Here is a 25,927-nt window from a genome sequence, read left to right as displayed (position 1 = left end):
AAAAGGAGGAAAGCAGGGCGAGTAGGTGGTTCAATGGATATAGAACCAGGCCTGGAATTCGGAGGACCTGGGCTCACGTCTGGTCTCAGATTCTTCCTAGCTGTGTGATACCAGGCAAGTTATTTAACTCCATTTGCCTAGCCTTTGCTCTTCTGTCTTAGAGTTGTTACAGAAAGAAAGTAAAGGTTTTTTAGGGAAAAAAAGGATGAAAGGGACTTAAAACAAATTGAAAGCTACTAACATTGCTTGACACAAATTCCAAGTCTTCTTGGACAATTCTCGTGCAGGGCCCCAGGAGGAGCTTCCCAGAAGGAAGAAAAATACTCAAACAATTTGGCCCAATAACTCTTAAATCAACAGAGAAGTGGGAAAGCTATTTTTAAACTTGGAACAAGATAACTTCTTCCAAAAAGTCACAAATTTCTTCTGGTCAGGGTCATTGAATGTTATGGAGTAGTATCCACACTGATAAAAATTCAAGAGGATGAGCTACATAAATGAAAGCAACCTTGGAAAGCCTAGAAATAAAGGCAGCAAGGACAGGAAGGCCAGGCTGGCCACACATCATCTGCAGCTCTGTGTGTGGTCCAGGGGAACCTTCTCTTAAGGAGAAATATATGGTGAGTTAAGAAGGAATGCAGAACAGAGATGAAAAGATACGATAAGTAAGCTGAGTCTAATCATAGCACTGGGCAGGGGAAGATATTGCACACACAATTCCTTGGCCCAGCATTCAAGGCCCTCCACAATAAGCCTGGCCCTTTCAGCTTCATCTCCCAGTACTTCACTAAGCAAACATTTTTCTTTAACCAAGCTGGGATCCCCCAAATACGCCTCATATTTTTGTATTTACTGCCTCTCTGACTCTGCACCCATCATTTGGTTGGTGCTGGTGTTGTTCACTTGTGTTTGACTTTGTGATCCTATTTGGGATTTTCTTGGCAAGGATGCTGGAGTGGTTTGCTATTTTCTTCTCCAGCTCATTTTACAGATGAGGAAACTGAGGCAAACAGTTAAGTGACTTGCCCAGGGTCCCAGCTAGTATCTAGTATGTGAGGGTAGATTTGAACTCATGAAGAGGAGTCTTCTTGACTCCAGGTCTGGTGCTCCATCTACTGGGTCATCTGGCTGCCCAACTCTTACCATAGATTCAATCTAATTCATGTGGTTACATTATTAAGTCAGCTATTGCATACGTGGCCACGTGCTAGGTATAAATATATATTTATAATACATTATAATACAATGTATATTAGATGTAACATGTTTATAATATAATGTATTTATACTATATTGTAGAATACAATGCATATTAGATATAACATTGTTTACAATATAACATATTTATAATATATCATGCGATAAGATGCATGTTAGATATAACATGTTTATAATATGCCCTATTTATAATATATTATATGATACATAGCATATTAGATATGACATGTTATGTTTATATTCTCTTACTGGATTTTCATGACAACCCTGTGAAGTAGGTAGTCAGTACAAATGAAAGAATGCACGAAAAACATTTATTAAGCACTTGCTCTGTGCCAAACGACAAACCAAGCACTGACATAAATACTAAGATGATACAGTCCCTGACCTCATGTAACTTATATATTAATAGCGGATGCAACATATTACTATAGATGGGGAAGAGATTTATAATTTGAGAAGTCACAAAGATGATGAGAACAACAGGGAAATCCATTAATATATTCTTTCCAGAGCCAACGCTACAGGTGTTCTCAAGGATAAACACAAAAGTTAACTTTTACTGAAGAAAGCAACATGTATCCATGTCAACAAATACAAACTAGGGGCATGTAGGTGGTGGAATGCATACAGTGTCAGACCTGGTTCAAATTTGGTCTCAGACACTTACTAGTTGTATGACCCTGGACAAGTCACTTAACGCTGACTCAATTTCTTCATCTGTCAAATGAGCTGGAGAAGGAAATGGCAAAACTTCTCCAGTATCTTTGCCAAGAAAACTCCAAGTGGGGCTATGAAGAACTGTGAGACTGTGAGGCACAATAACAACAACAAATATAAAATACATACAAAGTAAATAGATTATGATTGGATGGTTATAGGAAAGGAACAAACAACTGGAAAAGTGGCATAATGAACAGTGGGAAGAAACAAAGAATCACTACAGGCCACATATTGACTAAGTAAATCAAAATTAAATTATGTTGTATTTTTATTTATTTTGTTAAACATTTCCCAATTACATTAAAAAAGCAAAACAAACAACCTTACTTTCTTAGAATCAATACTGTGTATTTGGTTCCAAGGCAGAAAGAAGAGCTAGGCAATGGGAGTTAAGTGACTTGCCCAGGGTGATAAAGCTAGGAACTTGAACCCAGATCTTTAGGCTTGCTTCTCAATCCACTGAGCCATCTAGCTGTTCCCTGCAAACCCCCATCTCCCCACCCCCTGCTCAAAAGGCAGAAGTGGGGAGGAAGAGTATTCCAGGCAAAAGGGAAAGTCTGAAGTCAAGAAAGCCTGACAGGAGATGGAATAGTCATATATAAGGAATAATAAGTAGGCTGATTTGGCTGGAACATTAATATGTGATGGAGGATAATGTGTAATCACCCTGAAAAGATAGGTTGGTCACAGGTGGAGAAGAGCTTTTTTGATGCATTGAATTCTAAAAAGGGAATAGGAGCCACTGAAGCTTCTAGAGCAGGAAGGTGATAGGGTCACAACTATGCTTAAAAAAAAAAACCTGAAGCTTCTGTCTTGGAATCAATTGGTTCCAAGGCAGAAGAGTGGTAAGGGTAGGCAATGGGGGTTAAGTGACTTGCCCAGAGTCACACAGCCAGGAAGTGTCTAAGGCCAAATTTGAACCCAGGACCTCCCATCTCTAGGCCTGGCTCTCAATCCACTGAGCCACCCAGCTGCCCCCTACACCTATGCTTTAGGAAAATCAATCCGGCAGTCATGTGGAGTATGGATTGGGGAGAGGAAGCAGGAACACCCCAGAGGAAGCTATTTCGATAGTCCAGGTGCAAGATGATGTGGACCTGAATTAGGGTTATGGCTATGTGAGTAGGAAGAATGGGACTGCTATGGGAAATACCAGGGAGGTAGAATTGACAGAGCTTAGAAATCAATTGGTTGTAATAAGAGAATAAGAGTGAGAAACTGATCATGACATGTAGGCAGTGAACCTAGGCAACTGGTAGAATGTAAACACCCTTGAAAGAAATAGAGAAGTTAGGAAGATGGAAAGAGGTAGTAAACTGTTTTGGATATGTGGAGTTTGAGGAGTTTATGGAGCGTCATGATAGAGGTGCCCGAGCAGGCAGTTGGAGATGTGAGACTGGAGCTCAGCAGAGTGATGGCAGCTGGTTACATAACAGCCAGCTATTAATACCTAACATTTACATCATATTTCAAGGCTTGTGAAAACACTTTAATGCTTTATGATATAATATTTATAATATATAATACAATGTATATTAGATATAACATGTTTATAAGATATTGCATAATACAATGCATATTAGATATAACTGTTTACAATATAACATATTTATAGTATATTATACAATAAAATGCATATTAGATATAACAGGTTTATAACATGTCCTATTTATAATATACTATATGATACATTGCATATTAGATATGACATGTTATGCTTATATTCTCTTACTGGATCTCATGACAACCCTGTGAAGTAGGTAGTCAGTTTTTATTGTCTTTATCATCTAGGTACTCTTATATTTATTTTATAATCTCAGCTGACAGAGATGGAAGTGATTAACCCAAGGCCACACAACTAGCAAGTATCTAGGCTGGGATTCAAGCTCAGGTCTTCATGGCTCCAAGTCTAATACTCTATTCACTAAGTTAAATAGTCTCCTAAATTTGAAAGCCGTCTACATACACATTATGACTCATGAAGGGGAGACTTTCTGATTCCAAGCCTAGTGCTCTGTCCACGGTGCCACCTTGTTGCAAAGATTATAGTTGATCCTATAAAAGCTGGTGAGATGACTATTTTAGAAGCTGGAAGGAATTTTAAAGGTTATCTGATCCAACCCCCTACTGTGACCTCAGAAAATGGATTGCCTGAGTTCATACAGGGAATAAATGGCAGAGCTGAGATTTGAATCCAAGTCCTCTATTTTCATTGTACCATGCTGCTGCTTACTCTCTCCTACCCTGAAGAACTTCCCTTTATATTGGATCAGCCTCTTTCTATACGCCTTCCAAAGACCAGCTCAAGTTCCTTTCCTTCTAGTAAACCTTTTTAGATCATAGAAGTGAAGAATGGATCTGTGACTTCACTGATTTAGAGAGTTCCCAATTGAGGAACCTCCCTCTTCCAATGTGGGAAGATGGCACTTCCACTGCCATTCCCAGTCTTAAAGAATTATTTAGAATGCTTCTAGGTTAAATGATATGGCCAAAGGGACACTGCCAACAGATACACAGATAGATGGATAGAGAGATGTTTTTCAGTTGTTTCAGTGTGTCCAACTTTTTGTGATCCCATTTTGGGGATTTCTTGGCAAGTATATTAGAGGGGTTTGCCAATTCCTTTTCCAACTTATTTTTACAGATGAGGAAACTGAGGCCAACAAGGTTATGTAATTTGCCCAGGTCACAAAGCTAGTATCTGAGGCTCCATCATGTCTTCCTCATATGGGGCTGGTGCTTTACCTACATATGTATGTACATATGAAAACATGTATGTATGAATGAGAAAGGACCTGTTTGTACAAAAATATTTATAGCTGCTCTTTTTGTTGTGGCAGAGGATTGGAAACTAAAGGGATATCTCTCAATTGGGGAATGGCTGAATAAATTATGGTATGTGATGGTGATGGAATACTATTGTGCTATAAGAAATGATGAACAGAATGATTTCAGAAAGAGCTGGAAAGACCTACATGAACTGATGCAGAGTGAAATAAGCAGAACCAGGAGAACACTATACAGTAACAGCAATATTGTGGAATGATCAGCTGTGATAGATTAGCTACTCTCAGCAATTCAATGATCCAGGACAATTCTGGGGGACCTAGGACAAAGAATACTATTTGCCTCCAGAGAAAACTGTTGGAGTCTGAATGCAGATGAAGGCATATGATTTTTCAATTGTTTATTTGGGCATGTATTTTGAGGTTTTTGTTTTTATAAGATTATTCACTTATAAAAATGAATAATATGGAGATTTTTTTGTATGATAATACATATATAACCCAGAAAATAAAATACAAATAAAAGCTTGAGGAAAAAAAGGTTGCTGGATCTGTATTCAGGAAAACATGAGTTCAAGTCTGATCTCAGACTCTTACTAACCATGTAACTTTGAAAAAGTCATTTAAATGATATCTGTTTTCATTTCCTCAACAACAAAATGTGGATAATAAAAAATATGTGTGAAGAAGAAGAAGAAGAAAGAAGAAGAAAGAAGAAGAAAGAAGAAGAAAGAAGAAAGAAGAAAGAAGAAAGAAGAAAGAAGAAAGAAGAAGAAGAAGAAGAAGAAGAAGAAGAAGAAGAAGAAGAAGAAGAAGAAGAAGAAGAAGAAGAAGAAGAGCAACAACAGTAATAGCAACAATGACAAAATTTATCTAGCACTTTAAGGTTTGCCAAAGGTTTTGCACATATTATTTCATTTAATCTTCACAGCAACCTTGTGAAGTAGATACTTAAAACCCCCCCAAAACACTTTATAGGGGCAGCCAGGTGGCACAGTAGATAAAGCACTGGGCCTGAATTGAGGGAGACCTGAGTTCAAATCTGACCTCTGGCGCTTAATAACTGGGCCTCTGGGTGTCACTTAACCTTGTTGGCCTCCGTTTCTTCATCTGTAAAATGAGCTAGAAAAAGAAATGCCAAATCAGAATCTTTGTTAAGAAAACCCTGAATAGGGTCATGAAGGGTCAGATGTGAATGAAACAAGTGGATTTTACAGATTAAAAATAATAATAATTTATAATGTAATATTATATATTCTAGTATAAATAATGTGTATTATAATACATAAAACAATTTAAATAAATTTATAATAATTAATAATACATTTTACAGATAGAGAAATTGAGGCTGAGAGATGTTAAGTGACTTGCTCAGAATCACACAGTTAATAAATGTCTGAGGTAGAATTTGAACTTTTCTTCTTGCTTCCCAGGCTGTATCCGTTATGTGCACTATGCCATCTAGTGGCCTACCAGAGCTGTTTCTACTGTCCTATCCCTACTGCTCCTCAAATCCAGTACAAAATGGTTTAGAGAGGAAGTGTCCAACCTGTGGCTTGCTGAAGTCCTGCCTGTACCAGAATCAATGTAATTGTGAAATAGTTAGCAAAATACATAAAGATACAACACAACATAATGTTAATCAGTCGTTTTCAAAGTTAATATGCAGCCCACAGAGATTTGTTTCTATTTGAGTTTGACATCACTGACTTAGAGAAAGTCACGGTAAAAGGAAAAACACAGATATAAAATCTCCAACAGCTTAACTGGTGGGAAAAAAATTCTGGAGCCAGAAGCTACAGTTTCCTGTGCCTACTCTCCACACTCTCTCCTTGTGGATGTCAGTCTCGTCCTTGAAATCTAGACTTGAATGTCGCCTCCACTTTGAAATCTTCTATGATATCCTCAGCTAGAAATGATTGGGACTTGTGTGAGGTTCAAATGACAGAAGACATAGAAAGTATTTTGCCACACCTAAAGCACCACGGACATGCCCACTATGAATTCGTCTCTTTGAACCAGTGACCATTCCCTGCATTCTAATTCTATTCAAGACCAGATGAGAGTTCAGTTCTGCGAACATCTGTGGAACGGATACGATTTGGGCTTGTAGTGTCATGTAGTGCTTCTGTGAAGGGCTGGAGCAAGGATAAGAATTAGCAGCTGGTTTTTTGCACACTGGTCAGAGGTCAAGGCCAATGAGAGCGATATGGTGTGCTGGTTTAAATTATATATGAAGCAGATGTGTTTTTTGCACGAATACACACTTCTCATCCTGGTTTCTGTCTGCGTTACTACATCTGTCCTGGGAGCATGTGGTCTTAACATTTCATTTATTTACTGTCCAATGATAGCTCTGCCTTAGAGGGAGAAGATGGAAAATTCTTGACAACAGAAGTTCCTGTTAGTTGGGCCACCATATTCCCCACTTCTAGGGAAACGGATCATCCGAAAGTTGAATGGGCTGTCTCAGGAAATCATGGATTCCTTCTTACTTGAGGTCTTCGAGTCAGGGCTAGATGACTACTTGTCAGGGAAATATTTTTCAGTGTGGATTGGAAATGACTTCTAATAAATCTAAGCTCTCTGGGTTTTCTCATTTATGAAGCATGAGGAGATTGAACCCAAACAAGTAGTTCTCAAACTTTGTTTACTCACAGCATGGTATACTTTGTCATCAGGAATCCTGGCACACTGAACTCTTAAGCTGGCAACACTCCAGGAGAGTAGGAAGATTTACACATGTGCAATTTCCTTTCAATAAGAGTGGCCATTTTTATTAAGGTCTTTGTGAGTATGCAGTCTGACATGTTTAGAGATTAATGCCAAGTTTAGTTTAGTTTGCATCAGTAGTGGTGTTCTGGTAAATGTTTAATAACTTGCTCTCTGGAGAAAAAAAAAGTGATCACATGACACACCTTTAAGTTTAATTTACATTATTAGCATTTTCTCCAATATTATCTTAATTCTAAACAATCAAAAACTAATAATACCTAGGATAAATGGATGCTTGGAGAGAGAAAGGTGTCCATGACAAATAACTCAAATCTTTTCATTCTTTTCTTGGGATGGTTTTTGGTGGGGAGTAAAAATGAATATGTACTAGTGATTTGATCTTAGATAAGTCACTTCGAATTAGTTTCTTCATGTGGAAAGGGATGGCTTGGACCAGAGGATCAATGAAGTCTCTTCTGGCTTTGACAATCTATAATTATATATATATGGTAGCCAAGATCTGAAGAATGTACAGGGGAAGGTCCTTAGAATAAGGTCATTGTGAACTTAACCAGAATCTAAACCTGGATGAGGGAAATGGGGCCAATGGAGAAAATAGTACTAAGTAAAGGACCAAAGGGCAAGTATTAATCAACAACAAATCTCCAGCCAAAGCCCCAGACTAGAATGCTGTCATCTTATGCCTTCTTTAGCCCAATGGTGGGAGAGTTTCATGTCAAATCCATATCTCCCAAAGGCCATCTTCTTTGATGCTTTTCACTAGATGTTCACATAGAGAGTAGATTTGGGTTTATTTTTCATGTAGGAAAAAGAAACTCCTAGCCGGCTTCCATGATGTGCCACACCCTTCTGACATTGAAATCACTTCTTGCTCAATCAAGAAGAATATATTAAGTGTCTCTTCTTTGTTCCTTGGCCCATGTCCCATCTTCATCCTTGGGTTAGAATCCTTCTTAAATCCAGGTTGAAGTTTCTCAGTGAGTTTGGGGCACAGTTAGGAAGAGAAGCAGCTAGGTGTTAGAGTGGAAAGCATGTCAAGCCTGAAATTAGGAAGACCTGAGTTCAAATCCAGTCTCAGATAGTTCTTAGCTATGTGACCTTTGGCAAGTCACTTAACCCTGTTTGCCTCAGTTTTCTCATGTGTAAAATGATCTGGAGAAGGTAAGCTTCCTGAACTTTGGCAAGAAAACCCACAAAGGGATCATGAAGAGTTGGCTATGACTGAAAAATGACTACAAATAAAAAAATAAAATAGGAAAGGAAGCTCTATAGAGCCAGGTTCCCAACCAATGGGCCACTCTAGGAACAAGGAGAGGACTCTCAGTGAGATCTCTAGCAATGTAGGTGACATTGTACATATTTCAAAGTCCCATAAAGCCTGGATAGGAGCTTTGGTGCCAAATAGATTTCTCCCATGCCCATTGTTTCCACAAGGATAATTTCTAGATAGTCAGGCTCATGAATAGATATATACATACATTGAAAAATAGACCATTAGTTAAATGCTTACTATGTGCAAGGTATTGTTCTGAGTGCTTGGAATGAAATACAAGCAAGTCAGAGACTTCCTGCCTTTTGGGAGCTTACATTCTTAGAAGGAAACATAACATTAATGGGCTATTGAAAGGGAGATGGGAGAATGGGGATGTACACTGTGACATAGGAAGGAGACTGCAGTGCCATAAAGGCTTGGGCTAGAGTAGATTCACCTATGAAACTCTGAACTGGCCAGGTTGGAGTCACTTTCACCACCCCCTTTGCCTTAGAAATATTTTCTGAGAACTTCCCTGACAGGTCAAGGGCACTAATCAATCAATGAAGAAGCGATTAGTAAGCTCTTACTGTGTGCCAGGCATTGCTGGCTTGATATGGGGATAGAAGGACAAAATCCAGGCATAGTCCCAGTAGTCAGGGAGCTTAAATTTTTCGGGGTTTTGGAAAGACATCATGGATAATGTCAGTTAATCTGAAAGTATTTATTAAGGACAGCTAGGTGGCTCAGTGGATTGCAGGCCTAGGGAGGGGAGGTTCTAGATTCAAATCTGCCCTCAGATACTTCTTAGCTATGTGATCCCAGGTAAGTCATTTAATTCCCCTTCTACCTTAGAACTAATATACAGTATTAATTCTAAGATGGAAGGTAAGGGCTTTGGAGGGGGTAAGAGTTTACTACATGGAGGCAGCTAGGATACAGTGGATAAATTGTCAGGCCTGGAGTCAGAAGGACCTGGGTTCAATCTGGTCTCAGACACTTTCTAGCTGTGTGACATTGGGCAAGTCACTTAACCCCAATTGCTAAGCCCTTGCAGTTCTTCTGTCTTAGAAAACAGAAGGTGAGGGTTCAAAAAAAAAGTTGACTACATGGCAGGTACTGTGCTAAAAGCTGGGGATACAACAAAAGCAAAAACATGATTTGTACCCCCAAGAAGTTCCCAACTCAATAGAGGAGAGAATGTATAAACCATATACATACAAGAACAACTTACCTTAAAGTCTTTAAGGCTTGAAAAATCAGCATTATCTTTAACTTCTTACCCTAACTCTCAACCAGTGATCAAACCTTGTCATGTCTACCTTCTGAACATCTCTTCTCTTCATCCACATGGCCAATCCCTTAGCTTAGGCCCCCCCCCCACCTCCAACTTAAAATTGAGCCAAGATTATTGCAATAGCATCCTAATTGGTCTCATTACCTCGTCTCCCTCCATATTCTAAATTTTTGGGGAAACCTTTACTTTCTGTCCTAGTAACAGCTCTTAAGACAGAAAAGCAAGGGCCAGGCAAACAGTGACTTTCCCAGGGTTGCACAACTAGGAAGTATCTGAGTTCAAATTTGAACCCAGGTCCTACCGACTCCAGACTGATGCTCTCTCTATCTATTGTGCTACCTAGCTGCCCCACTAATTACTCTTAGCTGCTAGTGCATATCCACTACTTCCTCCAACTTCCCAAATAACTTCTAAGTTATTTTGTACATACTTTGCATTAAAAGCAGCAGCGCATAATGTCTAAAGAGTCTCTGACCTAGGAAATCCTAGGTTTGAGTCCTCCTTCTAGCATCCATTGGCAATGCAATCCTTGGTAAATCAACTAATCTATCATTGTTCCAGGCTAGCATTGGCAAACGTTTTTGAGATCAAGTGCCCAAACTACAACTTCAAGCTGCCTGTGAGCCCCCTGCATTACCCTATACAGCAGAGGGAGAAAGTACTCACATTGGGTGGCTGGACAGAGGGGTGGAACATGCAAAAAATGTCCTTGGGCATCATGGAGAGGGCGAATGGAGCAGCTCCTTCCATGCCACCGTAGCACCCATGCCACAGCTTCGCTAATATGGCTCTAGACAATGCGTAAGGCTCTAAATTGTAGAGAAGGTGCTGATCAGAATGGGAAGGCACTTCTTCATCTGGAAATTCCCTTTACCAATGAAATTATGGGTCCTTTCCAATAGAGTACAAGCTTCTTGAGGGGTCGAGATGTTCATTTTTGCTTTTGTATTTTGGGTGCCTTTTACAGGTCCTAACCCATAGTAAGTGTTTAATGAATGCTTAGTGATTGATTTCCCTTTGCATAGTTGATAGAATCATGAACTTTAGAGCTACAAGGGACTTCAGAGATCATTTATATCCATTTTGATGATTTCACAGAAGAACTGAAGTTCAGAGGGGTTAAGCTAAGTATCCAAGGTCAAACACCTGGTGAGTAGCAGAGCAGGGATGAGAAGTGCCCATGTCTCCAGATTCCTATTCCAGGGTTCAAGTCAACTAAATTGAATAAACATTTTTAAGGGGCAGCAGCCAGGTACCACAGTGGAGATGGAATGCCAGACCTGGAGTCAGGGGGGACCAGAATTCAACTCTGACCTCAGATACTTCCTAGCTATGTGACCCTAGGCAAGTAACTTAACCCTGTTGGCCTAGCCTTTGCCTTTCTTTCAGAGTTGTTACTAAGATGGAAAGCAAGGGTTATAAACAAAATAAAAAATAAAGATTTATTAAGCAACTATTCTGTACCAGGCATTGTGCTAAGAGCTGGGGTGATACAAAAAGAGGCAGAAGACAGGCCATGCCCTCAAGGAGCTTACAATCTAATGGGGGAAACAATATGCAAACAAATGTATGCAAAGTAAAGTATATATTGGACAAACAGGAAATAATTAACAAGTGGAAGACACTGGAATTAAGAAGGACTAGGGAAGACTTCCTGTAGAAGGTGAGATTTTAGTTGGGATTTAAAGGAAATGAGGGTGGGCAGTAGTTGGAGTGGAGGAAGGAAAGGCAGGTAAGGGGGGTAGCCAGAGAAAATGCCCTGAGCTGAGAGATGAAGCATCTTGTCAAGGAACAGCCAAGAGGCCAGTGTCAACAGATCAAAGAGTATGTGTTGGGCAGTAAGGTGTAATAAGATTAAAAGGGTAGGAAGGGGCTAGGTTTGAAGGGCTTTGAATGCCAAGCATAGCATTTCCCCAGAGACAAGGGGAAGCCAGTGGAGTTTAATGAGTAGGGCATATGACATGGTCAGATCTGTTTTTGAAAAATCACCTTAGTGGATGAATGGAGAATAGATTGGAGCAGGAAGAGACTTGAGGCCAACCGATCTACCATCAGCTTATTGTAGTGATCAAGGCATGACACCAGAATGGTGGCAGTGCCAGAGGAGAGAAATGGGCATATTTGGGAGATGTTACAAAGGTAAAATCAAAGGCCATGACAATAGTTTCGATGTGAGGGGTGAGGGAGAGTAAAGAGCCTATGATGACTCCTAGGTTGTAAGTCTGAGAAACTGGGAGGATGATCTTGCCCTCTCTGAAACTTCAAACCCGGGGAAAGAAAGGCATGTTGTTGTTTTCTGTTTATTGGTGTTTAGCTTAGAAGTATTTTTGGAATTTTTAACACTGTCAATATACTATAATCGAAAGCACTGCAGCAGAATGTAAGTAATTACATCCCCGTCTCCAAGCCTTTGAACAAAGCAAGAGAGAACTATCCCTCCACTAAGCTGTGGTCACTTACAAGGTTGGCAACACCCCAGTCCACTGCCACCTGAATTCCATTAATGTGAACAAATCAGAGTTAAAGGAATTGGGGAAAACATCTCAAATATGTGTGCTCCTTTCTGCTTGTCCTTTCATGGACATGGAGAAAGGATAGGGAGAAATAGGATTTTAGAAATCCCAACACCTATAAATTATTGTGTTGGTGAACAATTATAGGTATTGATTAAGCACTTATTATGTGTTTTGTTCTTCTAGACCTCCCATCCCCTTGGAAACTATCTTGATTAACCCTTTTCACTCACTCTATGCTATCTTAGCTTACATGAACTATTTACAACTGTAATTTATCTTGTTCCCTGTGTGTAATCCTCTGTCTTCTCCTTATTGGAATCTAAGCTTCTTGTCAGTAGCGATTGTTTCATTTTTTGTATTTGTATTTCAGGTGTTTAGCACAGTATCCAGCACATAGTAGGTGCTTAATAAATATTTGCTTGATTGATTCCATGAAGACTCTAATTTAGAGAGGAAAAAAGGCTGAGCTCTGCGCTAATGAGCAAGATAGAATTCTCTAATTCATGAGATACTTATAGGAAAGGATAGAGACTAGTAATTAGTACCTACATGGGATGAGTAAGAGGGATGAATATCTCATATCCAAATATTACATACAGTTCTTAAAATCTTTTTTGGGGAGGGAATTCAAAATTTTTTAAAAATTTAAATTTGTTTGTTCCATTAAAATATCCCTCCTTCTCCCCCCGTCTTTCCATTAGAGAAGGCATCATTTGATAAAAATATATATGGATACATAAAACTATGTCTTACTTATTTCTATTAGTTCTTTCTCTGAAAGTGTCATTCTTCAAACAATATTTCTGTTGCTGTATATAATATTCTCTTGGTTCTGCTCATTTCACTCTTCATAATTTCATATAGGTCATTAAAAAAATTAAACTGGGGTAAATTAAATGGTTTTGATTATATTAAACTAAAAAGCTTTTGTACAAACAAAAACAATGCAGCCAAAATCAGAAGGGAAACAACAAATTGGGAAAAAATCTTTATAACAAAAAACTCTGACAGGGGTCTAATTACTCAAATATACAAGGAGTTAAAGCAATTGTATAAAAAAATCAAGCCATTCCCCAATTGATAAATGGGCAAGAGACATGAATAGGCAATTTTCAGGTAAAGAAATCAAAAGTATCAATAAACACATGAGAAAGTGTTCTAAATCTCTAATAATTAGAGAAATGCAAATCAAAACAACTCTGAGGTACCACCTCACACCTAGCAGATTGGCTAAAATGAAAGAAGGGGAGAGTAATGAATGCTGGAAGGGATGTGGCAAAATTGGGACATTAATGCATTGCTGGTGGAGTTGTGAACTGATCCAACCATTCTGGCTGGCAATTTGGAACTATGCTCAAAGGGTTATAAAAGAATGCCTACCCTTTCATCCAGCCATAGCATTGCTGGGTTTGTACCTCAAAGAGATCATAGATAAAAAGACTTGTATGAAAATATTTATAGCCGCACTTTTTGTGGTGGCAAAAAACTGGAAAAGGAGGGTATGTCCTTCAATTGGGGAATGGCTGAACAAATTGTGGTATATGCTGGTGATGGAATACTATTGTGCTCAAAGGAATAATAAACTGGAGGAATACCATGTGAACTGGAAAGACCTCCAGGAATTGATGCAGAGCGAAAGGAGCAGAGCCAAAAGAACATTGTACACAGAAACTGATATACTATGGTAAAATCCAATGTAATGGACTTCTGTACTAGCAGCAATGCAATGACACAGGACAGCTCTGAGGGATTTAGGAAACACAGAAGAAAAACAACTGCTTGAACGCATGGGTTGAGGCCGACATGATTGGGGATATAGACTCGAAACTACCACACCAATGCAACTATCAACAATTTGGAAATAGGTCTTGATCAATGACACATGATAAAACCAGTGGAAATGTGCGTTGGCCATGGGTGGGGGGAGTGTGGGGGGTGAAGGGGAAAGTAGGAGCATGAATCATGTAACCATATTAAAAATGAATATTAATAAATGGTTAAAAAAATAAACTGGGGGCAGCTGGATAGCTCAGTGGATTGAGAGCCAGGCCTAGAGATGGGAGGTCATAGGTTCAATCCGGCCTCAGACACTTCCCAGCTGTGTGACCCTGGGCAAGTCACTTGACCACCATTGCCTAGCCCTTACCACTCTTCTGCCTTGGAGCCAATACACAGTATTGACTCCAAGACAGAAGGTAAGGGTTTAAAAAAAAAATTAAACTGTTCATCATTTCTTACAGCATAATAGTATTCCATCACAATCATATGCTACAATTGGTTTAGCCATTCTCTAATCAATGGGCATCCCTTCAATTTCAAATGTTTGCCATGAACCAAAAAAACTTGATAATAAGCAACACATTTTTGATTATGAACTATATGTTCTGGGACCACATCTTATAAATTGGGATGGAACTTCATGGGAAATAATAATTTTAGTTTTCAAAGAAAAAATTATACATAAACTTTTAGATTTGGCACAATATACAATTCATACATTTTTTCTTTTTTCTTTTTTAAAATTTTTATTTTGACTATTTTCCCATAGTTACATATTTCATGTTCTTTCCCTCTCCCCCAAACCCTCCTGACCCCCCCCCCCCTCGCTGATGCACAATTCCACTGGGTTTTACACAAATTTATAACTTTTTTAAAGTTGCCTTAAAGGGAAAAGGACCTGTTTTTACAAAAATATTTAGAGCAGCTATTTTGTGTGGCAGAGAATTGGAAAATGAAGTGATGTCTATCAGTCAGGAAATGGCTGTACAAGTTGTGGTATATGATTGTAAAGGAATACTACTATTCTATAAGCAATGATGAGAAAAGGATGATTTGAGAAAAACTTGGAAAGATCTACATGAACTGACACAGAGTGAAGTGAGCAGAACCAAGAAAACAATGTACACAGTAATAGCAATGTTATATGATGAACATTTATGAATGACTTGGCTATTTTTAACAGTGATGCATGAAAACCTCAAGGATTTCTGATGAAAAATGCCCTTCACCTCCAGAGAAAGAACTGAGTCTGAATGCAGACTGATATACTATATTTCACTTCATTTCTTCATTTTTGTTTGTTCAAGTTTCTCCTTCACAAAATGATTAATATGGAAAGATGTTTTATACTATTTCACGTGTAAAATCTATATCATATTGTTTACCACCTCAGGGAAGGGGGAAGAGGAGGAGGGAAGGAGGATGAAAATTTGGTTTAAAATTTTTTTCAAAAATGAAAGTTTAAAAATTGCTTTTTTCATGTAATTAAAAAGAAAATATTCTTAAAAGTTGCTTTGTGATCTGAAAATATTTTTAAATTGGTATCTTTGGTTTCTGCATTGTCTAAATTTTCTTCTGTATCCCCTTTCCTGCACTGCCAGAAAGTCATCCTTTGTAACAAAGATTTTGTCTTATACTCTTTAGTTGGACATTTTTTTCCTGTTTTTAAGGAAACTTTTCTCTCTATTTAGATTGACAGGTTCTAGACTCCATGAACTGAGTCTTCTCTTTCTTCTGTGGCTCTCTTGAGCACTAAATGTAGGGGTCTACAGATAGCAAACTCGGGATTTGGGCAAGTTTTAGGATCATTGGACTCCCAGCATTTACCTTCTACATTAAGCTCCACAGTGATCTGCTGAACTCCACTGCTATTAGATGCTTCGCAGGTATACTTTCCTCCGTCAACCCCTTTCACAGACTGAATATCCAGGCTGAACTGACCCCGGATATTGCAGCTTAGCAGGAAGCGCCCCCCTTGGGTGATGCGTTTTCCATTCTTGTGCCATGTGACCTGTGGCTCTGGGTGCCCTCTAACCTGCAGAGATGGAGACAATGCAGAAGAGAGGTTTAGAAGAGGAAGAAAAAAAATAGAGACAAAGTACAGCATTCAAAATGGCACACTTTAAAACACAAAAGGGAAGGTGTGAAGAAAATAAACACTTATTAAGAGCCTACTATGTGCAGCAATGCAATGACCCAGGACAGTTCTGAGAAACTTATGGAAAAGAATGCTACCCACATTCAGAGGAAGAACTGCAGGAGAGGAAACACAGAAGAAAAGCAACTGCTTGAACACATGGGTTGATGCGGACATGATTGCAGATGTAGATTCAAAAATACCATTCCAATGCAACTATCAACAGTTTGGAAATAGGTCTTGATCAATGACACATGTTAAAACCAGGGGAAATGCACATCAGCTATGGGGGGGTGAAGTCGGGGAGTGAAGGGGAAAGTAAGAGCATGAATCATGTAACCATGTTAACTTTTCTAAAAAATAAAAATTATTAAATAAAAAAAAGAAAAAAAGAGCCTACTATGTGCTGATTCACTAAGCACTTTACAATTATTAAAAGCAGGCCCAATTATAAGCTGCCCAATATGGATAGCTAGGTGGCATGGTGGATGGAGCACTGAAGTCAGGAAGCTTCTTCTTCCCGAATTAAAATCTGGCCTCAGACACTTACCAGCTGTGTGACCCTAGGCAAGTCACTTAACCTTGTGCAATTTCATTTCCTCATCTGTAAAAGGAACTGGTGAAGGAAATGGTAAACCACTCTAGTATTTTTGCCAAGAAAACTCCAAATAGGGTCGGGAAAAGTCAGACATGACTGAAATAACTGAACAACTAAGCTCCACCAACTGTGCTAAACATTTTACAATAATTATCTCATTTAATCCTTACTACCACCCTGGGAGGTAGGTACTGTTATCACTCCCATTTCACAGGTGAGGTCACTGAGGCAAACAGTGTAAGTGACTTTCCCAGAGTCACAGAGCTATTAAGTATCTGAGGCTAGATTTGAACTCAGGCCTGCCTGATTCCAGACCCAGAATTCTATCTACTTTGCCATTAACTGCCCATCAAGGGAGACAATTCACAAATGCAGTATAAGTTTTTCAGAGTGAAGACAAAGTATTTAGACTGGAGAATGGAAGAGTGAGAAAGGCATTTAGCCCTGGAGGATATCAGAAAAGGCTTCGTAGAGAAGGTGACACTGGATCTTTGGAGGAAGCCAGGGACTCTAGATGAGAGAGGGACACTCCAGGTCAGAGTCAGTCTATACAAAGGCAGCATGGCTATAACTATGATGCAGGCTCTTCCTCTTTGTGAACATAAGCTCCAAGGAGCAAGTTGCTCCTGTTTGTTTCCTGTAAAGAAGCTCCAGGCTTTCCCCGAGTTTTGATCCTATGTTCCACATTGCCTATTGGAATGTCTCGACTGGATGTCCCCTAGCTAGCTCAAACTCATTGTGTCCAAAATGGAGCTCATTAACTTTCCCCTCAATCCTTTTGTCTTTGGAACTTCCTTATACTGTTGAAAGGCATCTATCTATGTATGTATCTACTTTTATTTTTTAAACCCTTATTTTCCATCTTAGAATTAATAATAAGTATTGGTTCCAAGGCAGAAGAGCAGTAAAGGCTAGGAAATAGAGGTTAAATGACTTGCCCAGGGTCACACAGCTAGGAAGTGTCTGAAGCCAGATTTTAATTTAGGACCTCCTCTTTCTAGGCTTAGTTTTCAATCCACTGTACTACTTAGCTTCCCCCATGCTGTATATGTATATAATATATATATATATATATATGTACTTGTTATCTTTGCCATTAGAATGTAATACTATTAGAGTAGGAGAGGAAGGAAAGGAAATGGTAACTACTATGTATACTAGGCACTGTGCTAAGTGCTTTTAAAAATAATACTTGTCCCAGCATAGATGGATAATCCCATAGTACCTATGGAAGTGAAGGAAGAAAAGATGAAGGAGAGGAGGGATAGAGAGGAAGAAGGAAAGAAGAGGGATGGAAGGAAGGAAGGAAGGAAGGAAGGAAGAAGGAAGGAAGGAAGGGAAGGAGGAAGAAAGGAAAGAAGGGAAGGAGGAAGGAAGAAAGCAAATAACTATTTAATGCCTTCTACATGCCAAGCACATTAAAGTATTGTTTCATTATTTGTACATATATCTCCAGCACTTAGCACAATGTCTGGCAGCCTTAATTATTTATAAAATGTCTACTATGTGCCAGGTATTCTACTAAAGCATAGTAGAATTCACCAAAAGGAAAAGGAAAGAAACAGTCCCTGTTCCCTAAGAGCTCACAATCAAATAGGGGAGACAACTTGCAAATAATTATGTAGAGATAAGTTACATATAGGATAAATTGGAGATGGTCAACAGAGGGAAAGCATTAGAATAAAGGGGACTGGGAAAGACTTCCTGTAGAAAGTAGGATTTTAGCTGGGTCTTGAAGAGGTCAGGGAGGTGAGGAGGCAGAAGTGAGGATGGACAATATTCCAGAAATGGAGGAAAGCTAGTGAGAATGCCTGGGATCTGGATCTGAGTGCCTTATTTGTGAAACAGCAAGGAGACCGGAATTAGAGTGTTTGTTGGGGGGTGGGAGGAGAATAAGGTATAAGAAAAGCAGAAATTTGACTTTAGAAGGGCAGTTTTTTTCAAAAAAGCAAATCTATCTTCAAAGAACAACAATGGGACACCATTCCAGAAAGTATATTTTGGGTATGAGAAAAGATTTGTCAGAATCTTTTGGATGCTGTGAATTCTGTTGTTATTCAGTCTTTTAAGTCTTGTTCAACTCTTCATGGTCCCATGTGTGGTCTTTAAAGATCCTGGGGGGGTTGGTATCTGCCATCTCCTTCATTCTTAGAACTGATACTAAATATTGATGCCAAGGCAGAAGAGCAAGAAGGGCTAGGCAATGGGGGATAAATGATTTGCCCAGGGTCACACAGCTAAGAAGTATCAGAGGCCATATTTGAACCCAGGTCCTTCCAACTCCTGACCTGATGTTCTATCCACTTTGCTACTTCCAGCTTCCAGCTCATTTTATAGATGATGAAACTGAGGCAAACAGGGTTAAGTGACTTGTCTAATGTCACATACCTAGTAAGGGTCCGAGGTTAGATCTTCCTGACTCTAGGCACAGTGTGCTATCTATCCACTGCACCATCTAGCTGTCCTGCAGTGAATTCCACCAGATCATTAAACTGTGAGCTTGAGGGCAGGGGTTATAACCTTTTGCCTTTCTTTGTATCCCCAGAACTTAGCATAGTGCCTGGCACATAATAACTGCCTATTGAATCACTGAACCTAAGAAGTGAATCATTGATTCCTACAATGGCAGGAAAAAATAGAAGATTCCTGCTGTTGGAGGTGAGCTTTGCCATAGCTTCCTCTTGCTTCTGGAACATGATGTCTATGCCTGCTCTTTGTTTTGATCTACTGTTCTCTGTCTTTTAAGCATCTACATTCCTCTGGCCCTGGACTATTGGCTCAACTTGACCTTGGCTACCCTGGCCTGGCTCCCAGCCCTATTCCCTGGATCAATGGCTACCCATGACTCAGAGGACAGGGTCATTCCAGGATCAGGGGGAAAAACTCAAGCAAAAAAAGTGGGCCGTGCATTGAATATTTTAGGGAAAGGGTAGAATCAAGAAAAACCAGGAGGATATAAAAGTAATCCACAAGTAAAATGGCAGCAGTGAAGGGAGGATTCAATCCCAGGAATGTAGAACCATTTCAGTATCAACTCAAGAAAATATTTTTAGAAAGGTAGATTTGCTGCCCTATCCCATCGTGGGCCATATTAAACCAAAGTTTCAATCATAAGGAGCCAAGAGTGTGACATTACAGAAGAAATTCCTACTTTGGATATGAGATTGGACAAAGGACTTCTGTCTGGTCCTTTCTAACTATGCACCTATGATTCCAAGAGATATTTGGAAAGGAAGAAATGCCAAGAATTTGTGAAAGGATAATGGGGAAGAAGGTGCAAAATACAATTCCAAGGTTTCTAGGCTGGGTACCTGGGGAAATTCTGTCCTGATGACAGAAATAAGGGAGGTCAATAGGGTGAGCAGTTGAGAGGGGATTAAAATGAAGATTTCTGTCATAGAAATGTTGGGTTTGAGGGGAATGTAGGACATTCAAGTGCCTAAGTTTAGTAGATATTTAGCAAGAGAATGATATCATTTAATTTGGAGATATACCTTTTTGTGCATCTTTTTTCAAAAATCAAAAGTAAGCACATGAGACCACCTCAGGCTTCTTGCTTTGTAGATAGACCCACATAGAGAATCCTTGGAACTAAAGAATTAAAATTATATACATATAACATTAATAACATTATGTATTTGTATATATAATACGAGCAATATATTACCGTATGTTATATTATATGTGTCGGACACACATATAATATAAGCAATTTATGATGCTCTTATATATGCATAAATACATGTGCATATACATGTATATTTTAATTCTTTAGTCCAAAAGGTTCTCTTGGATTTTATATATATTCACTGCCATATATATGTATATATATGCAATGACCTTTCTGTATACATATACATATGTATGTGTGTACATATGTATACATATATGTATATGTATATAGAAAGGTCACTGCCTTTTTATCCTTCCTGCCTCTCTGTTCTCCTTTCCAACATCCTCTAATCTGTGAATGAAGTTAGCCTAGGAAGAATGCAGAATCTAATCAATTATAAGTAACCTTAAGTTACCTTGACTATTATACATTAATAAGAATCCTACTATGACATCCCTGGGGCAGCTTGGTGGCATAGTGAATAGAGTACTGGCCCCAGAGTCAGGAAGAGTGCAAATCTAGTTTTAGAGGCTTAGGACCTGTGTGACCCTAGGTGAGTCATTTAATCCTGTTTACCTCAGTTTCCTCATCTGTCAAATAAGCTAGAGAAGGAAATGGCAAGCCTCTCCAGTATCTTTGCCAAGAAAATCCCAAATGGGTCACAAACAGTAAGACACAACTGAACAACAACAAATAACACCCTCTGGTGGTCATTAGACCTCTTGTGACTTAAAGTCCTCTAGTGGGAATGAATGTCCCATTCCATTTATGAAGAGGGCTACTAGTTGGGAACTGTTTCCTAAATTTGTTGAGCCTGGATCTACCTCTCTGTAGCTTCCATATTAGTCCTAGTTCTGTCCTCTGGGGCCAGGCAGAAGAGGTCTAATCCCTCTTCCCCAAGACGGCCCTTCAAATTCTGAAAGACTGAATTCATGTTCTCCTCCCACTACTCTTCTCTACACGAAAAACCCTCAGTTCTTTCCACCAAACCTGCAATGGTATAATTAGTCCAGCTACCCTTCTTTTCTTTAGCTCAAGGGAAAGAAATTTTTGTCCTGGTACCCAAAGCAAATTGCGCAAGCAGAGTCTTGCTTCAAGAGGAAGATAAATCATTAACTAAAAAGAAGGCATCATTTGCATTCCATCAGAAAACACTTTGGCCCCTCCAGCAGAGCCCAGCCTTGGTAGGCTATCAAGCCCTGGAGCATTAATGTTTAACTGGTAACATTTCAAACATTCCAGAAGCAATTAAGAAATAGATCTCTGTATCAAACACTCTTGGGTCCACCCCTTCCCCCCCACAGCTGCCCTGGAGAGATCTGGGCTAAACTGTCAGGGATTCTTCAAGGCACCAGAATGGCGGGCGTCTACTGGAAACCTCCATGTGACAAGACATACATTTATCGCCTTCCACCTGAAGCTAGACTAAGAATTTCAGGAATCTTGGTGATTTTTAAGACCGTAGCCATCTCTAACAATCTCTAATCTCCATTCACACATCCCCAAACACCTACATTCAATCTACAGAACACACAAAATATTTTTGTTGTTGTTCTGGTGCTGTGATTTCATCGGTAGAGAGAATGATAGCCCAGCGAGAAAACTCAGTCTTGGCATCTGTTCTGCAAATTAGAGTTTTAGATAGTTGGCCAGAACATCCCATACTTTATATTTATATAGTGCTTTAAAGCTTACAAAGCACTTTACAGAGCACTTAACTAGGCAGCTAGCTGGAGTCAGAAAGGCTCTTCTTCCTGAGTTCAAATCTGACTTCAGTTAGTTACTTAGTAGTTGCATGACCCTAGGCAAGTTACCCTGTTTCCTCATCTGTAAAAATAAGTTAGAGAAGGAAATGGCAAACCACTCCAATATCTTTGTCAAGAAAACCCCAAATGAAGTCATGAAGCGTTGCACATGCCTGAACCACACCACCTTATTTGCTCCTCATAGGGGATCCCACCTTAGAAGACATCTAGTCCTCTCGTTTTTACAGGTGAGGGAAGTGAAGCCCCTAAAAGCTAAGTAATTTGCCCAAATCCTCACAGGTAAGTGACAAAGCAGGTTCAATAAAACTATTGGTTGGAGCTGCCCAAAGTAGCATGGGCTGCCTCATAAGGTAATGTGAGCTCCATCATTAGAAGTCTTCAAGTACAGGCTGATGGGGTCCTTGGAGATAGAATTCCTGGGTCTAGTGTAGCTAGAGTCACAGGATCACAGATTTGACTGGGCCCCTGTGAACCCTCTGTTTCTTCAAGACTTCAAAATCCTGTCTCTTAACCATTTTAACTCTGTAAATTGGTTGCTATCTTAGGTTAAAAATAGAGGAGCAGGTACACTGGAAGAATCTTGGAGTTATGTTGTTTGGGCAGCCCAAGAGAGACACAGAGAGGATTCACCAGCAACTTAGAAGCATCAGCCAAGTGAAGGTTAAAGGCAGAAGAAAAAAAAACTCAACCAACCAACCAACCTACCAATAAGCCAACAAGATTGGGTTGGATCTGACCAATCTCCCACTTCCCTGGGGTCAGGTTTTCTAAAAAGCTAAAAGGGACTAGGACCATTTCAATGCCAAATGAGGGGGAATGATCACAACTACACTTTCTTTTGAGCAGTCTACTTGGAACAGCTGTACTCCTTTCACCCACCCAGTTGCACTATTGCCCCACCAGCAAATAAGATATTGGAATTTCCCACAGAAGTTCCCTGAATTCCAGTACCATCATTATCTAACACAGAAAACATTTATCTGAGACCTTACCCTAATCCATTACTTTAGCAGATGTCTTATTGGGCTCTCTTTACTAACCTTTGCTTTACTTTGGCATCTTACATATTTTATTTTACATGTTTAAAAACTATATTTTAAGAAGGGCTCTGGGGAGCATCAGTGGAGAGTGAGCCAGGCCTGGAAATAGGAGGTCCTGAGCTCAAATATGGCCTTAGAGACTTCCTAGCAATGTGACCCTAGGCAAGTCACAACCTCAATTGCCTGACTCTATTTCTCTACTATGTATGAGTATTAAAAGCATCTAGTTACTGGAAAGACTATACATACTTTGGTCAAGCCCTTGGATTTATGGTAAATAGTATTCCAGTGAGCCTAATCAAGGTGTGCTGAGACAAACTAAAACAGTTCACAAGTGGGGGCAGCTGGGTGGCTAAGTGGATTGAGAGCCAGGCCTAGAGATGGGAGGTCCTAGGTTCAAATCCGGCCTCAGACACTTCCCAGCTGTGTGACCCTGGGCAAGTCACTTGACCCCCATTGCCCACCCTTACCACTCTTCTGCCTTAGAGCCAATACACAGTATAGACTCCAAAACAGAAGGTAAAAAAAAGTTAAACAAACAAACAAAAATAAATTAAAAAAATAAAACAGCTCACAAGAGCTGACTGAGAAATTTTCAATGGGAGGATTTATAGTTTGGACATCATATTGATATTGCTATAGATCAGGGTTTGATTTGTTTTGTTGATTTAAGAAAGCAATGGAGGAAATGCTAATAATGAAGATGAAGCTTAAAAGCGTAGATTGTATATATATATATATACATATATATGTATATATATATTTTTTTGAAAGTCTGTTCTTAAACATATACCAATGCACCCTGCAGTCCCACTGGCAGTACCTTTCAAAAAAGGAAGCAATTAATAAATATTTAATGAAATGAATAAGGTGGGAGGAGGAATAGATGCTCACTACTAGATTTAAGCACAAACTAAGTAAACTACATTACATTTTATGTCATTATCTCTGATATAACTTGCATGCCATATATGCCATATACACCTGTGTTTGTATATTTAGACATAATATATGTACATGTATATGTATAGTCATTTCAATTGTGTCTGACTGTTTGTGGTTGACCCCATTGGGATACTGGAGTGGTTTGCCATTTCCTTTTCTAGTTTATTTTACAGGTTAGGATTAATAAGGTAAATAGGGTTTAAGTGACATTCCCAAGGTCATATAGCTAGTACATGCCTGAGGTCATATTCATATTTGAACCCAGAACTTCCTGTCTCCAGGCCTGGCACTCTATCCTCTGAGCCACCTAGCTGCCCCTGGAGCCCTTCTTAGAATAAAGTTTAGAAATATGTAAAATTAAATATGTAAGATGCCAACGAAAAACAAAGGTTGGTGAAAAGAGGTGTACCAGTATTTTCCAATCAAGTTTCAAGATACCCTGAAATCTATCCACCAACTCCAGGTTAAGAATCCCTAGATTAAGGCTTTTGCATGTGTTAACTTGACCCTGGAATATTCCAAGACACAAACTAGGAGAAGTAAGATGGGGAAAGTACAAGGAACTCATAACTAGGAATCATAAATTCTGGGCTCTATTCCAGATCTGCTAATCCCTGAACAGAGCACCTCGCCTCTATAGACCTCAGTTTTCCTCATCCGTAAAATCTGGCATTGATCTAAAAAAGGAAGCATGGGGTGGTGGACACAGTATTGCACTTGGAGCCCTCAAAATATGGCTTTAAATCTTGCCTCAGATGTCTGTTAGCTATGTGATCCCAGGCAAGTTATTTAACTTTTCTCAAGCTCAAGTTCTTTATCAGTAAATTGGGGATGTGATAATTGCACCTACCTTACAGGGCTGATGAAAGGGGTCAATGAGCTAAGATATGACATACTCAGCAAACTTTAGACATATGAACGTATGCTATGATGAAGACAATATTTCAGCTCTACTATTCCATCATAAATCATCTTACTCCTCTTCTTAAGACTGGCTCCTCTTCTCTCTATTCCCAGCTAACTCACAACTTCACTGACCTCTATTCCTGAATAGTGAGTGACTCACTAAATAGAGCACCACAGGGAGGCATGCTCATACAAACACATAGACAATCCCATGTTTTCTACCAGAATGTAAACCTCAAAACTGCCATAAAAAAGAGCATGTTTTAACATAGGAGGTGGTAGTAGGACAGTGTAGTTATATGTAACAATGGTATCAAAGAAAGGGCTCAACCAGCATGATTATAATAATTTTTAAATAACAAAATTATGATCCATGTTCTATAAAATGTCCCTAGAAATCCTTAATAACTGCTCAATGACTACCTCTCAAAATATACCAACTCCTTAGGCTAGCCTTCCAGCAAGATGTGAATCTTCTCTCACTCTCTCCTTCCTTCCTTCCTTTCTTCTCTTCCTTCCTTCCCTTTACCTCCCTCCCTTTTTTCCTTCTTTCCTTTCCTTCTCTCCTTTTACCTCCTTCTCTTTCTTCCTCTCTCTATCCCTCCTCTTTTTCCT

At 39.3% G+C, this 25,927-nt stretch overlaps 1 protein-coding gene across 1 annotated transcript in view; it reads right to left on the bottom strand.

Annotated features, from left to right (window-relative positions):
• The window catches only part of MYLK (myosin light chain kinase), a 331,964-nt gene that overhangs the window by 241,074 nt on the left and 64,963 nt on the right, over window positions 1–25,927 (bottom strand). Inside the window, exon 2 of the mRNA XM_044670040.1 lies at window positions 16,135–16,342. Within this exon, the coding sequence (XP_044525975.1) occupies window positions 16,135–16,342 (208 nt within the window). The remainder of the gene's footprint in view (window positions 1–16,134; window positions 16,343–25,927) is intronic.

This window comes from Gracilinanus agilis, chromosome 3 (genome assembly GCF_016433145.1).
Source record: "Gracilinanus agilis isolate LMUSP501 chromosome 3, AgileGrace, whole genome shotgun sequence".
In the NCBI taxonomy this organism is placed as follows: domain Eukaryota; kingdom Metazoa; phylum Chordata; class Mammalia; order Didelphimorphia; family Didelphidae; genus Gracilinanus; species Gracilinanus agilis.
The sequence above is the reverse complement of the archived record's forward strand: the minus strand, read 5'-3'. Positions and strand labels throughout refer to the sequence as shown.